This window comes from Nematolebias whitei, chromosome 15 (genome assembly GCF_014905685.2).
Source record: "Nematolebias whitei isolate Nwh7 chromosome 15, NemWhi1, whole genome shotgun sequence".
Taxonomy (NCBI): Eukaryota; Metazoa; Chordata; class Actinopteri; order Cyprinodontiformes; family Rivulidae; genus Nematolebias; species Nematolebias whitei.
Window position 1 is genome coordinate 37,321,329 of NC_056512.1, and position 15,472 is coordinate 37,336,800.

The window sequence follows — 15,472 nt, forward strand, 5'->3', positions numbered from 1 at the left end:
GCTTCCATCCATCCATCTATCTATCATCCATACATCCATAAATCCAGTTTCTATCCATCCATCCATCATCCATAAATCCACAATCCATCCATCCATCGATCATCATAACTCCATCATCCATCCATCCATGCATCCATCTATCATCCTTCCATCCAGCATCCATCCATCATCCATCCATCATCCATCCATTCATTAGGACGGCTGTGGCTGAGTGGTTAGAGCAGTTGTCTTCCAATGCAAGAGTTGGGGTTCGAATCCACCAGCAGTCAGATGCCTAAGTGTCCCTGGGGAAGACACTGAACCCCTCATTGCCTCCGATGTGTGTCCCATTGGTGTATGATTGTGATCTAAAGCACCGATTAGTCTCTCTAGAATGGTTTGTTCAATTAGCTTTGTAGAGATCTAGTAGAGTGCTGTATGAATGGGTAAATGAGGCACAGATTGTAGTGTAAAATGCTCAGAGTATCTTGATCAGATAGAAAGGTGCTATATAAGTACAGTCCATTTGTCATTATCCATCCAACAACCATTCACTTTCTCTCTCATAGGGACAATTTAGAGTTACCAATCAGTCTAACATGCATGTTTTTGGTCTGTGGGAGGAAACTGGAATACATGGAGAAAACCCACGCAGCACGGAGAGAACATGCAAACTCCACCCAGAAAGACCACGGGCCGGGATTTGAACCTGCAACCTGCTCGCTGAGAGGCGGCAGCTCTACCAACTGAGCGACAAATCAAATCAGAAAATATTATTTAAAACAAAAAGAGCTGAAAAAGAAAATGACCAAATTTAATTAAAATTTTAAAATCTGGAACCAACAAATATAAAACATAATTCATTTAATAAAGTTCATGCTCAGTTATCCAGGTACAACATCCAGTAATGGTCAGTCAGGTCATCTGGACATCCATCCATCCATCCATCTATTTTCTTCCGCTTATCCGGGGTCGGGTTGCGGGGGTAGCAGCCTAAGTAGGGAGGCCCAGACTTCCCTCTCCCCAGCCACTTGGGCCAGCTTTTCCGGGGGAATCCCGAGGCGTTCCCAGGCCAGCAGAGAAATATAGTCCCTCCAGCGTGTCCTGGGTCTTCCTCTGGGCCTCCTTCTGTCATCCGGACAGTTTTTTGTTTTTTTTTGTGGAAAGACGTTTCGCCCTCTATTCAGAGGGCTTCATCTGCTTAGTGGAGAAAACAGTTTACTTGTGACTCTTCAGACTGATGAAGCCCTCTGGATAGAGGGCGAAACGTCTTTCCACAAAAAAAGCTGTCTAGATGTCCTGATCAATATTGGATAAATAATTTCAGTTTCATTAAAAATTATGAAAATATATGTTTCATCTTAATTTACATCAAAACATTTAAAGTCAAGTTGTATTAAAGTTAAACATGTTTGTCAGTTAAATTAAACATAAAAAAGGTTAAAAGTGGGATGAATGAAAGAAATACATTGGTGTTGTTGAGAAACTCCTCTAGATGTTTGTTTCTACATGTCTGCTCCTCAGGGATGTTGAAGGTGGTTTCCACCGTGCTCCAGCTGGGGAACATCACGTTTGAGAAGGAGAGGAACAGTGAGCAGGCCACCATGCCCGACAACACCGGTAACTTTTAAAAAAAGAAATCAAAGTTTTTTCATTATTATTATTTATTTTATTTTGAACATTCATCCATCCATCCATTATCTTTTACCTGCTTCTTCCATTTTGGGTCACGGGGATCGCCGGTGCCCACGTCCAGCAATCACTGTGCGAGGGGTGGGTTACACCCTGGACGGGTCGCAAGTCCATCACAGGGCCACATAGAGACAAACGAGACAAACAACCATTCACTCTCTCATCACACCTAGGGACCATTTAGAGTTACCAATCAGCCTAACATGCATGTTTTTGGTCTGTGGGAGGAAACCGGAGTACCCGGAGAAAACCCACGCATGCACAGAGAGAACATGCAAACTCCACCCAGAAAGGCCCCCGGACCAGGGTTTGAACCAAGGACCTGCTCGCTGAGAGGCAGCAGCTCTACCAGTTGCGCCACTGTGCTGCCCTCATTTTGAACAAACAAAACACAAAGAACACACAAAAAAAAAAAACTCCCACCCCTTCCCTCCCACACCGGGGATCAGTCACACATTTATAAATTAATTAAAATGAATTACACAGGCATAGACAAGTTTTCCACATACAACATCAAAGGCTGCCACGTGTCCCAAAATCTTTTAAGGGAACCCTTAAGGGTATTTCTTGTTTTTTTCCAGATGAATATGATACATCACCTGTCTTATCCATTGTACTTATGATGGGGGTGGGGTCTGTCCTTCCAACTGCGCAGAACCAGTCTTCTGGCCAAAAGAGATCCAAAAGCAATCACATCCTTCTCGTACTTACTGAAGAACATATCTACAGGGACCACCCAGAACAGTGAAATGAGTGGCGATGGGTGTACAATTTTACCACATACAGTATCCCAGAGAAGTTGTCATATATAGATTGCCAAAAGCTTTGCAGTTTGGGACAGGTCCAGAATGTATGCAGGAGTGTAGCTGGAGTTTGTTTACAATGATTGCATGCAGGGTCCAGGTTGGCTTTGACCTTGGACAGCTTGTCTTTGGGCCAGTGCAACTGGTGCACCACCTTGAATTGAATTACAGCATGTCTCAGACAGATTGAAGATTTATTCTTTTTTTTAACCTCTTTCAACCGACCGGTCGGACCTGAGCGTGCACCTGACGCACATCAGCAGGTTTCACTGTGCTGGCTTTGTCGTGTGAGTTCTCCTGTTTTTAGCTTTTCTTTAATACTTTCCAGTTCTATTATGTCAATTGTTGTGGGTCAATTGCAAATCCTCAGATGTGTGATAAAAGCAGGGCGAGTGGGGCCACTTGCACAATTGTTGCGCAGTGTGCCAGCTATCACTTTTCACAGTCTGATTAAAAACTGCACTTTATTTTATTTCTTTCCTCAGCCTCAACATATACATTTACTGCCTCCTCCTCAACAAGTAGATTAATTGGGGGAGTGGTGGTGCAGAGGTTAGAGAAGGTAGGCTTGTGATCGGAAGATCGCAGGTTCAAACCCCGGTACAGACAACACCAAAAATTTTGGCGGGGTAGGTGAAGCACCCACACCTGCCCCCACCCTCATTTGCCCCACTCTGGGCCCATGAGCAAGGCCATTAACCCCCATATGCTCCCTAAACAGGTCTCTCTTGAAAATTAGTTATTGTGACTCAATGAGACTACTTGGATAAATAAAGGGTAAATGGAAAAAAAAAGAAAAATAACACAACTTTATATTGTGCATTCTTATTTAGTTTTCTTTGCGCTGTATGATTAGTAAAACCACATCAAAAGCCAGAAACCAACCCAGCCCACCCATCAAGCACATGATTTTGGCCTGACCTGCCCGAATTTTGGGTCGGGTCGGGCTGGGGGCTCAGGCCAAAAATTGCAGCTCTTCTTCTTAGCCTATCCACCTCATTCTTTAATTCCACCACAGTCCCACGCAGAGCCCCCACCTCATCTGAGCATAAAGACAGTCCATTTTCAGCCTCTGTAACACTTAGCTTAACTTGGTCTTGTTCTGCTCTGAGGGATGCAGAGTTTACTGCAAGCTCCGCTCTCACCGCTTGTAGGTCGTTCCTAATAAAATTGAAATCATCCATCAGGGCCACCTTTATTTCCATCCTACTTATCGCTGCAACTTCAGACTTAATTAAATCAGAATATCTGACCAGAGCCGACTCGACTGTCCCTCCAGAGCCCAGCGTGGGTGGGGCCAACGCACCTGTTGAAGTTGTTGCACCTGCCGCAGAAGCTTAACCATGGCCTGAGGCTGAAACAGTATCTCAGGGCCGCGCGAGCGGGGGCACCATTGTCGTAGAGTTTTTTTTAATTTAGAGGCCATATTACAGCTTCGTCGAATCAGTCCTGCAATGACACAAATCTCAGAAGAAGATTCCACCTGGAAGCAGTGAGAATATAAATAATAAAGCAAGTTTTTCAGTTGGGTCAGACAGGAGATTAGCAAATCGCTGCTTAACAGTCTGCTGGCATGTAGCGCTCCAACACCGGTAACTTTTACTCAGAATAAAAACAGCATGGTGGGTTCTGTGGAACCTTTCTGACCCGTTTACCTCCCAAATAACCTGCAGCTGCCCAGAAGGTGTGCCACCTGCAGGGCATCAACGTGACCGACTTCACCCGCGCCATCCTCACGCCCAGGATCAAGGTGGGGAGGGAGGTGGTGCAGAAGGCCCAGACCAAGCAGCAGGTACCACAACTCAGAACTCTGAACTGACTTTTATCCACCATCTGTTGTGCTCCTGTTCCCTCTAGGGATTTAGTTTTGATCTTTTATTCTTTTTAACAGTTTTTTAGCTTTGTGTAGCTGAAGGCAGTTTATTAATGTGTCCTTAGATATAAATAAACATTGAATGAATTCATTTCTCAGCAAAGTGAACGTTTTATTCTGTAGAAGCAGCAGAATCTTTTTTATCTCCTCCAGGCTGATTTTGCAATCGAAGCTCTAGCTAAAGCCATGTATGAGCGTCTGTTCCGTTGGATCCTGGCCAGAGTCAACAAGACGTTGGACAAGAGTAAGAGACAGTCCTCATCCTTCCTGGGGATCCTGGACATCGCTGGCTTTGAGATCTTTGAGGTAGATCCTCCCTGACAAACAGTGAAACGTGTCTTGTTGTTTTCTGAAGCTGCTGCTCGTCGTCTTGCAGGACAACTCGTTCGAGCAGCTCTGCATCAACTACACCAACGAGCGGCTGCAGCAGCTCTTCAACCACACCATGTTCATCCTAGAGCAGGAGGAGTACAAGAGGGAGGGCATCGAGTGGAACTTCATCGACTTTGGCTTGGACCTGCAGCCCTGCATCGAGCTGATCGAGAGGCCGGTCAGAGCTGCAGCACACACACAAACATACACACACACACCATGTGCCGTGTTTCTCATAATTTTGTCTCTGCTGTACAACTCCTGTCTTTGAAGAATCTCTGCTGTTTTCCAGAACAACCCCCCAGGTATCCTGGCCCTGCTGGATGAGGAGTGCTGGTTCCCCAAAGCCACAGATCAATCATTTGTGGACAAACTGCTGAACACTCACACGGGTCACGTCAAGTTCTCCAAACCCAAACAGCACAAAGACAAGCTGATGTTCACTGTGCTGCACTACGCCGGGAAGGTGAGGGAACTGAGTGAACAATCAGTCCAGTTCCAAAGACCTTCTTAAAGTCTGGAGAAGCGCTGATCCAGAACCCCTTTATAGGGTTACAGGAAGGTCTGGATGATGAAAGGAAAATGTAAAGAGATGAGGAGTCCGAGGACTCAGAGTACAAACATTAAGAAGAGCCTCATGTGTAAACTTCTGTTACTGTCCAGACAAAACTTTCTTTTATGTTTCAGGTTGATTATAACGCAGCCAGCTGGCTGACCAAGAACATGGACCCTCTGAACGACAACGTAACGGCTCTGCTCAACAACTCCTCCAGCAGCTTCATCCAGGACCTGTGGAAAGACGGTTAGTCCTCATGAGACATACATCCAAACACGCTTGGATTAAATTGCTGATCAGCTGGCTAAATGTTTCCCTTCAGTGGACAGAGTGGTGGGTCTGGATACCATCACCAAAATGTCTGAGAGTTCTGCTCCCAGCTCCACCAAATCCAAGAAGGGCATGTTCCGTACGGTGGGGCAGCTGTACAAAGAATCTCTGGGCAAATTGATGACCACACTGCACAACACGCAGCCCAACTTCGTCCGCTGCATCATTCCCAACCATGAGAAAAGGGTGAGGGCTCCTTTTATCTGCACTTGTCTGCAGACGGGACAAACGCACCATTTGGATTTCCACTACTTGTTGTTTCTGTCCTGCAGGCAGGAAAGATGGACTCTCATCTTGTTCTGGAGCAGCTCAGGTGTAACGGAGTGCTGGAGGGCATTCGCATCTGCAGACAAGGATTTCCGAACCGCATCGTGTTCCAGGAGTTCAGACAGAGGTGAGGGATTTTGTAGATGATTAATTCGGTTTCTGCTGACGTCTAAAGACAAGATACATCTGTTAGCTTTCTCCTGCCCACCCAGAACCTCTTATCTGCTCAAGATAATTTAATGAAGCTTCATACACATATGCATCATCACTAGATGGATTGTCACTTTTCATCGCCCCAGCTCCAAGGTCAAGATCACAGTCAGGTCAAAAGTTATGTAAGGTCTTTGCTTGCCCAGGCCATTGCATAGATTACTGTATTAATGTATAATGGTTTATTAATGAGTGGATAATGTGCTGAATGTGGTACTCTTGTTATTATACTTAAAATATCTGTATTTAATTATACTTAAACATTTGTATTTATGTAGATTTCTGTTGCTCTACGAGATCTAAAGATTCAACTATATACTATATACTATATACACTAAAAACATCAAACTTACATATTTAATTTCACCTCTTTTATAAAATTGTTGTCGGATTTGGAGTTGCCATCCCTTCAATGACATCAACCTGACATTTGGACATGTTTAAAGAGCAGTGTTGATCCTTTAGCAGCATGTTTCAGATTTTACTCACTAAAAACGCCAAGATTGAAACTCCAAGGATTTCTCTTTGAGTTGAAAACGGTCTCACAAGTCTCAGGATTCCGTTTGGTGAAATGACTGAAAATATCTCCATGACTTTAAATTGTTTGTGTGGCAGCAGTTCAAACTAAAACCCGACTGATATATCGGTAAGGCCGATATTTTATTCCATTATAGATGTTTGGGGACCTGTCGGTATCGGTGGTAAATGTCTCATTATGCGCCGATACAAACACTTCTAATTTACAGCCCTAAAATACTGGAACAAGCTGTAATTGTAGAATGTGTCCAGCAGAGGGCGCATGAGGATCCAAGTCATGACCGTTCACTTAAGTTTCACTTTCAGCACAGCCGAAGCAGCGAGCAATACTGTGTAGAGTATTTTGCTGAACAGAGCATGGTAAGTTTATTTTAACTGATGTGTAAATAAATTAAAAATAATAAATTCTCTTCAATCCTTCAACCTGCTTGTCATTAGGTACATGCCTCTCAAGTTAGCAAGCTAATATTTAGATAACCTAGCATAGGTTTGTAGCATTGCCTTGTAAAACTTTATCCAGAACAATAAATCTAACGTAGAGGTAAAATATATCAGTGTTAGTAATGTTATCTTTGTCATCTTCAATGAAATGTTTTGTTTGTCTGAAATCTTTACTTCTCTACAAAGAAAAATCAACTCTGCTGTGGTCAAAACTAATTAGACCGTCACCATACGTGACTGTTTAAACAATGAACAGGAAGGTATTTCTTTGTTTAATTTTTTTGTTATTAAAGTTTTTATTGTTTCAAAACATGTATATAACCCCTCCCGACCCTCCCCACACCCTCACAAAACAAAGACCACAAATAAGACAACACAAAACAAAACAACCAGGTCAGCGCATATCAAATCAATAAAAGTTCCACAAAAGGTTAAATATCCTCGATGTTAGCAGAAACAACCACAGTGAACAGAAATAGTCACTATTAGTATTTTCCAAAACAGCATGTCATCATAGAAGTTTACTTGTCCCAGTATTGCAGGAGAGGAAACAGTTCCAGGATTTCTTAAAGTTTTCTATATCATCATTTAGCTTGGCCAGCATTTGTTCATATGACACTATTTCCAACATTAATTCCAACCAGCTCCTAACATTCGCAACGGTTGGAGATTTCCACAGTCTGAGGATTATTCTGGCAGCCGTGACCGTCCCCACCTGCACCACAATGTTTTGGTGTTTTGACATATTAGGAATCACTGTTTGATCCCCCCAGTAAGCAGAGTCTTGGTGACATAGGTATCCCCACACCTATCCACTTTCCAATGTGTTGTAATACTGTTTTCCAGAATGGGGAAATTAATGTACATTCCCAGATTGCATGTATAAATGTTCCTGATTCAGTTTTGCATTTCCAACATAGGTTATTGGTGAGCAGACCCATTCTATGAAGACTGGATGGGGTGAAATAAAATCTATGTACCATCTTATATTGCGTAAATTTCCCTCTCGATTCTTTAATGTATTTCCCATTATTTGACAGTATTTTCAACCATTCTTCATCACTAAAAAGGTCCCTCTGCCAGACAGTCCCCAGACTTTTACATACATCTTTTTGCATACTATTAAACAATTTGTAAAATGTGGATGCTTTATATTTGATTCTACTTGAGCCCATAAATTTCTGTATTGGATTATCTTTATGTATGAATTTGTCTTTAGTAATACAGTCTCTAATTTGTAGATATTTCCAGAAACTATCCTTTTTTATATTGTATTTCAGCATGACATCTGAAAAAGACAGAACAGGAAGGTGTTTCTTTGTTTAATTTATATTTCTGTAACACACTTGATAACTTTATGGTGAGTAGTGGAGGATAGAAAATGTGAACACACGTTAGGAAGACTGTTTCAAGACTTCCAGTGTTAAAACTGGTTTAAAGGTAGCAGTTTACTCAGATCCTTGGGGGTGGACAAAGTTCTGAAAGTTCCAGCCAATATCTCGGTTATCGGCATTAGCCTGACCTTCCCAATACCAGCATCAGCAATAGCTAAACTTTCCATATTGGTCGGGCTCTAGTTCAAACGGGTCAGGCACTAGATCCACGCTGCCCGTCCCTCAAGCTGTCCTGATAAGCTTCTGCAGGTCTGTGCTGAGAGGAAGAGTCTGTGTCTCAGTAAAAACAGAAGTGAGTGAATGCTGAGTTCACAGAGACTCGTCGACTCAGAAGCTGAGAAAATAAAGTTCAAACCTTGATAATCTGAGAGGAAGCGAGTCAATCCAACTCTGAGCTGATTTAATCATCTCCAATTTCATCAGTGTGAGCAATGCTAATACAAAACACCAAGGAGTTTCACTCTAATGTCCTGAAAGTTTCACACTCACAGACAAATTCCTCTGAAGTGTCAGATTTCATGAAGTAATAATTTTATGTTCATCTACAAATTTGGAGTCAGTCTGAATCAAGATGGCCACCAGAGCCAACTCATCTTAAAAAAACACGACTATAGATCAGTTGCATTGAGATGCGGTGGTAGCTGAGAGCCATCTCCGTGTCATACTGTGAACTCACAGGAAGTTGTGCTGGTGTTTCAGGTATGAAATCCTGGCAGCGAACGCCATCCCTAAAGGCTTCATGGATGGGAAACAGGCCTGCTGCCTCATGGTGAGCTGCTGCTCTTCACTGAAAACACTTTGTTCACTACAAGCCTGGCTGACTCCCCGTCCCGTCTCAGGTAAAACACCTGGATCTGGACCCAAACCTGTACCGCATCGGACAGAGTAAGATGTTCTTCAGGACGGGGGTTCTGGCGCAGCTGGAGGAAGAGCGAGACATCAAACTGACCGTGGTCATCATCGCCTTCCAGGCACAAGCACGAGGCTTCTTGGCTCGAAAGTGAGAGAACTTCCAGGGAACGTGTTTTCACCTTTGGAGGCCTCACATCTGGTTCTTGTTGTTTTCAGGGCTTTCAGCAAACGTCAGCAGCAGCTGAGCGCCATGAAGGTCATCCAGAGGAACTGTGCTTGCTACCTCAAACTCAGGATCTGGCAGTGGTGGAGGCTGTTTACTAAGGTTCTGCACACGTTCTAACAGGAACATACTCTGGGAAAAGTTCACCTGTAACCATCAGAACTCACATGTTTGTGATCCAGGTGAAGCCCCTGCTGCAGGTGACCCGACAGGAAGAGGAAATGGGTCAGAAAGAGGAGGAGCTAAAGGCAGTCAGGGAGGCGGCGTCGAAGGCTGAGGCCGAGCTGAAGGACATCAGTCAGAGACACTCTCAGGTGAACCAGATGAAGCTTCTCTAACCTCCAACTCCCATACAACCTGGTGTACTGATGAAGGCTCCGCTTTCAGCTGGCTGAGGAGCGAACGCAGCTGGAGCTGAAGCTGCAGGCGGAGACGGAGCTGTTCGCCGAGGCTGAGGAGATGAGGGTGCGTCTGGAGGCCAAGAAGCAGGAGCTGGAGGAGGTTCTGCATGAGATGGAGGCTCGGCTGGAGGAGGAGGAGGAGCGCAGCATCTCGTTGCAGCAGGAGAAGAAGGACATGGAGCAACAAGTCCAGGTTTCACACATTTTTTAGTTCCTGTAGGAACCGGGCGACGTTCTGCACAAGAACCCAGTTTTTATAAAACTTTCTTTAATTCCCCGTCGGGTGCTGCTAAAATCACTTTTACAATATTTGCTCAGCTGTTCCCGAGGATTTGACTTTTTATCTACAAATGAAGCGACTAACATCAAATATATTTTCTGTAGTGAAACAAAAGTCAGAAATGCAGATGAGCATCTAACAGCATCGCTCAGGACAGTTTTTAAACTTTGTGTAACTAATAGCTGAAGCTGAAGATCAAAGAACAGGAAACAGCTGTAGTACCCTTCACAATAAAAGCATGAAAACAAACCATTTCTCTTAGTTTTAGTTTCAATCTGTGGTCTTGGTGCAGCTGATGGAGGCGCACATCGCAGAGGAGGAGGACGCTCGGCAGAAGCTACAGCTGGAGAAACTTGCTGTGGAGGGGAAGGTGAAGAAGCTGGAGGAGGACGTCCTGCTCATGGAGGACCACAACAACAAGCTACAAAAGGTGAAGCACGTGCACGTCTAAAATCTCTGTTTGAAACTAGCCGTGGCTCCATGTCTCACTCACCGTCTGCTTTCTAGGAACGGAAGCTTCTAGAGGAGCGTCTGGCTGACATGAGCTCCAACCTGGCCGAGGAGGAGGAGAAGTCTAAGAACCTGAGCAAACTGAAGAGCAAACATGAGTCCATGATCTCCGAGCTGGAGGGTCAGTCCCAACAGCCTGAACGTTGCTGAAGCGTCCACTTTGCTGTGACACGTTCTTCGGCATCTTTCTCATCCCGCAGTTTATTTTTTATTTTTATTGATTTATTCATTCATTTAAAAGAAGAAAAAAAACAAATCCATTAAAAAATAAACATTGAATGAAAAGGGTGCAGAAAGATGAAAATTCTTATATCTGCCCCTTATTTAAAAAAATATAAAATAACTACAAACAAACAAGAACTTAGAAGTGAACTATCTCAAAAGTGAAAACAAAAAATATTAGATATCCTTCACATGGCACCATACTTTCCTTACAATATTAACTTAATCATCTTTTAAAACATATACATTGTTTTAGACAATTTTATGCTGATATCAAGGAAACTCCACAATCCTATTCCCTGAATTACAACGCAGCTTCAGGCTATTTCTAATGCAGGTTTTACAAACATGTGATGATGGATGGGTGGATGGATGGATGATGGATGGATGGATGGATGGAGGGATGATGATGGGTGAATGGATGGATGGATTGAGGGATGATGATGGGTGGATGGTGGATGAATGATGGATGGATGGATGGTGGATGTATTCCCTGAACTACAACGCACGCTCCTTCAGACTAGTTCTAATGAGAGGTTTTACAAACATCTGATGATGGATGGGTGGATGGTGGATGGATGGATGGATGGATGATGATGGGTGGATGGATGGATGGATGGTGGATGTATTCCCTGAACTACAATGCACGTTCCTTCAGACTAGTTCTAATGGGGGTTTTACAAACATCTGATGATGGATGGGTGGCTGGTGGATGGATGGATGATGATGGATGAATGGATGATGGATGATGGGTGGATGGATGGATGGATGATGACGGGTGGATGGTGGATGAATGATGGATGGATGGATGGATGGATGGATGGATGGTGGATGGATGGATGGATGGATGGATGGATGGATGGATGGATGGATGGATGGTGGATGTATTCCCTTAACTACAATGCACACTCCTTCAGACTGGTTCTAATGGAGGTTTTACAAACATCTGATAATGGATGGGTGGATGGTGGATGGATGGATGGATGGATGGATAGATGGATGGATGGATGATGATGGGTGGATGGATGGATGGATGGATGGTGGATGTATTCCCTGAACTACAATGCACGCTCCTTCAGACTGGTTCTAATGGAGGTTTTACAAACATCTGATGATGGATGGTGGATGGATGGATGGATGGATGGATGGATGATGATGGGTGGATGGATGGATGGATGGATGGATGGATGGATGGATGGATGGTGGATGTATTCTCTTAACTACAATGCACACTCCTTCAGACTAGTTCTAATGAAGGTTTTACAAACATTTCCATCCTTTAAGGCCATAATGACTCAACTGATTTTAACTGAATATTTGGGGGTAATATTTTTTTACAAGCTTTTTACATGACTTGTAAAATACTATATTCAGCCAGCTGTCAGCTGTTTCAACAAATCATAAATCAACACGTTCAGCTCTTTCAGGACAATTCTGCTGTGACTTTTGATTTTGGTGCAACGTTAGCTTTTTGAAATATTTAGCCTTTTCTGCCACTTTGTTCTCATAGAAAATGAATTGAGATCATTTTACATCCTTCAAATCTTTAGATGTGTTTACAACCTTTTACTGCTCCTCTCACATTTTGTTTTGCTTCATGTGCTTTCAACTTCCTTCTGGTAATTTCATCTACTTTCTGCCTTTTTAGCTTCTTTTTAGCTGTTATTTTGCTAATTTCAGCTGTTTTTAGCTAATTTCCTAATCGTTGTGCTCATTTCTGCTTATTTAAACCTAATTCAGCAAATGTGTTCTTTCTGCTTTGTTCTGCTAATTTAGGCTTGTTCTTCCATTGCAGCTACATTTCAGCATGTTTTAGTTAATTTCAGCTGTTTTTCAGCAAGTTTGTCTGCAATAAGCGTTCACGCTGCAGTTTCGCAAGAATTGCAGTTTGTCCGGCTACTGTTGTGTCTTTACGAGCTCCAGACTGCCCAGCAGTCAACATGAGGTGGACTCATCAGAACAATGAAGGTCACCAACAAGCCTCACCTCATCTGAGTCAGAAATATCGTTGGGAAGTTTTCTGTAAATATCTGTCGTTTATGTTCCACCACAATCATCAACACACAGCTGGTGGGACTCATTTTGCCTCTTCAGTCCAGCAAACTTTGGTCCATGTCAACATGTCCATCTCTCGGGCTGTCCACCATCTGGTTCTGGATTCAGGTCTTGGGGCAGTAGCTTGATCAGGGAGGTCCAGACATTTCTTCCAGCTCTTCCAGGAGGACTCCAAGATGTTCTCAGACCAGCCAAGAAACATAGTCTCTCCAGCATGTCCTGGGTCTTCCTCATGGTGTCCTCCCAATAGGACCTGTCCAGAACACCTCCTTAAAGAGGCGTCCAGGGTCCATCCTTATCAGATGTCTAAACTGTCTCCTCTGGATGTGGAGGAGCAGTGGCTCAACTCAGAGTCTCTCCTGGAGAACTTAACGTTTCACCTTATTTCTAAGGCAGAGTCCAGCTACCCTGCAGAGAGGACTCTTTTAGGCCTCCTGGACCCAGGATCTGGTTCTTTTAGTTAGGACCCAGAGTTCAGGACCAGAGGTGAGGAGCTGACATGTCAACATGCATTTAGGGGAATTCCTGTCTGCTTTTTTACTGGTTTTCTGTCAACAGTGGAGCCTCCGGGCTCTTTGAAAGGACTATTTGATATCTTGAGACATTAAAGACACACAGGACAGATGGGCCGTGATTGAGTTCAGATGTCTGGATGGACCAGAGCTCCAAACATGAACACATGACCAACTGATACATCACCTTCGTCCACAGCTGCTGTCATGTTTGTGCTGGCTCCACTTTGTCTCCTTAGATGTATCTAAACATGCTTGAAGGCATATTCTAACTTTTAAATACACTGAAACATTTGAACACGTCATCAGCGTAATATCAACATCTTCCATCATCTGACTCAGACGGAGATGGACGGTGATGAAAGTGTGAAAGGTTCCTTCATCTGAGTCCTGCTTGAATGGTTTTGGACAGTTTCCTCTATCTGTCCATCAGATAAACCTGGGGTCGCATTTCATCTTGCATCCACATCCTGGAAGGTTGGCTCCAGTCCCATGAACCTTCTACATTTCATTAATCTTGTCAGCTGTGATCAGGGGAACATGAAGTTAGTTGGAGATGGTCTGGTAACCTTTATCTTCAACACATATATCTATAATGTTCTGTGCAAGCTCCTCAAACAGCTGAAAGAAACACTTCAACAGAGCTGAAGCTTTGTTTCAGAGGGCTGGAGGAGTACTGACTAATTATCTGCACTTCAAAACGGTTCATCTTCTATTTTCATCTTCTGCTTGGTGTGTGCAGTGCGTCTTAAGAAGGAGGAGAAGGCTCGTCAGGACGTGGAGAAGGCCAAGAAGAAGGTGGAGGCGGAGCTGGCTGAGCTGCATGAGAGCTACGCCGACCTGCAGGCCCAACTAGACGAACTCCGAGCTCAGTTAGCAGCTAAAGAAGAAGAGCTGCAGGCTACACTGAACCGGTGAAGATGTACACCACAGAGGGCTCATCCTCCAGGAGGCAGAAACCGGCTTTCTAACATCCATCCATTATCTTTTACCCGTTTATTCCATTTTGGGTCACGGGGGTCGCTGGTGCCCATGTCCAGCAATCACTGTGCGAGGGGCGGGGTACACCCTGGACAGGTCGCAAGTCCATCACAGGGACACATAGAGACAAACGAGACAAACAACCATTCACTCTCTCACTCACACCTAGGGACAATTTAGAGTCACCAATCAGCCTAACATGCATGTTTTTGGTCTGTGGGAGGAAACCGGAGTACCCGGAGAAAACCCACGCATGCACGGAGAGAACATGCAAACATGCATGCCCAGAAGGCCCCTGGACTGGGGTTTGAACCAGGGACCTGTTCGCTGAGAGGCAGCAGCTCTACCAGTTGCGCCACCGTGCTGCCCGGCTTTCTAACATTTTATTACAATCTTTGATTGATTTATTTATTTATTATTTTTATTTATCTGTAACTTAAAGATGGGATGTTCTAGAACTGCTCAGAAACTGTTCACCCCTCAAAACAATCACCAGTCCTAGACAATTAAAGTTGCACAATCCCTACTAAACCTGGGTCCTCCTAAACCTTAATCCCTAAAGAATTTGTTTATTCTTTAATCTTAATCCCTAAAGAATCTATGTCTTCTTTAATCTTAATCCCTCAATAATCTGTTTCTTCTTTAATCTTAATCCCTAAAGAATCTGTTTCTTCTTTAATCGTAATCTGTAACAATTCTGTTTCTTCTTTAATCTTAAACCCTAAAGAATTTGTTTATTCTTTCATCTTAATCCCTAAAAAATCTATGTTTTATTTAATCTTAATCCCTAAATAATATGTTTCTTCTTTAATCTTAATCCCTAAAGAATTTGTTTATTCTTTAATCTTAATCCCTAAAGAATCTGCTTCTTCTTTAATCTTAATCTGTAACAAATCTGTTCCTTCTTTAATCTTAATCCCTAAAGAATCTGTTTCTTCTTTAATCTTAATCTGTAGCAAACCTGTTTCGTCTTTAATCTTAA

At 43.4% G+C, this 15,472-nt stretch overlaps 1 protein-coding gene across 11 annotated transcripts in view; it reads left to right on the forward strand.

Annotated features, from left to right (window-relative positions):
- The window catches only part of LOC119421059 (myosin-11-like), a 50,093-nt gene that overhangs the window by 18,172 nt on the left and 16,449 nt on the right, over positions 1-15,472 (forward strand). For all 11 annotated transcript variants that reach the window (XM_037688451.1, XM_037688454.1, XM_037688453.1 and 8 more), the window contains 16 exons: positions 1,504-1,599; positions 4,148-4,266; positions 4,501-4,653; positions 4,724-4,897; positions 5,012-5,185; positions 5,407-5,521; positions 5,598-5,791; positions 5,878-5,999; positions 9,154-9,223; positions 9,294-9,454; positions 9,523-9,631; positions 9,712-9,843; positions 9,917-10,123; positions 10,503-10,640; positions 10,718-10,841; positions 14,252-14,423. In XM_037688451.1, the coding sequence (XP_037544379.1) occupies positions 1,504-1,599; positions 4,148-4,266; positions 4,501-4,653; positions 4,724-4,897; positions 5,012-5,185; positions 5,407-5,521; positions 5,598-5,791; positions 5,878-5,999; positions 9,154-9,223; positions 9,294-9,454; positions 9,523-9,631; positions 9,712-9,843; positions 9,917-10,123; positions 10,503-10,640; positions 10,718-10,841; positions 14,252-14,423 (2,260 nt within the window). The remainder of the gene's footprint in view (positions 1-1,503; positions 1,600-4,147; positions 4,267-4,500; positions 4,654-4,723; positions 4,898-5,011; positions 5,186-5,406; positions 5,522-5,597; positions 5,792-5,877; positions 6,000-9,153; positions 9,224-9,293; positions 9,455-9,522; positions 9,632-9,711; positions 9,844-9,916; positions 10,124-10,502; positions 10,641-10,717; positions 10,842-14,251; positions 14,424-15,472) is intronic.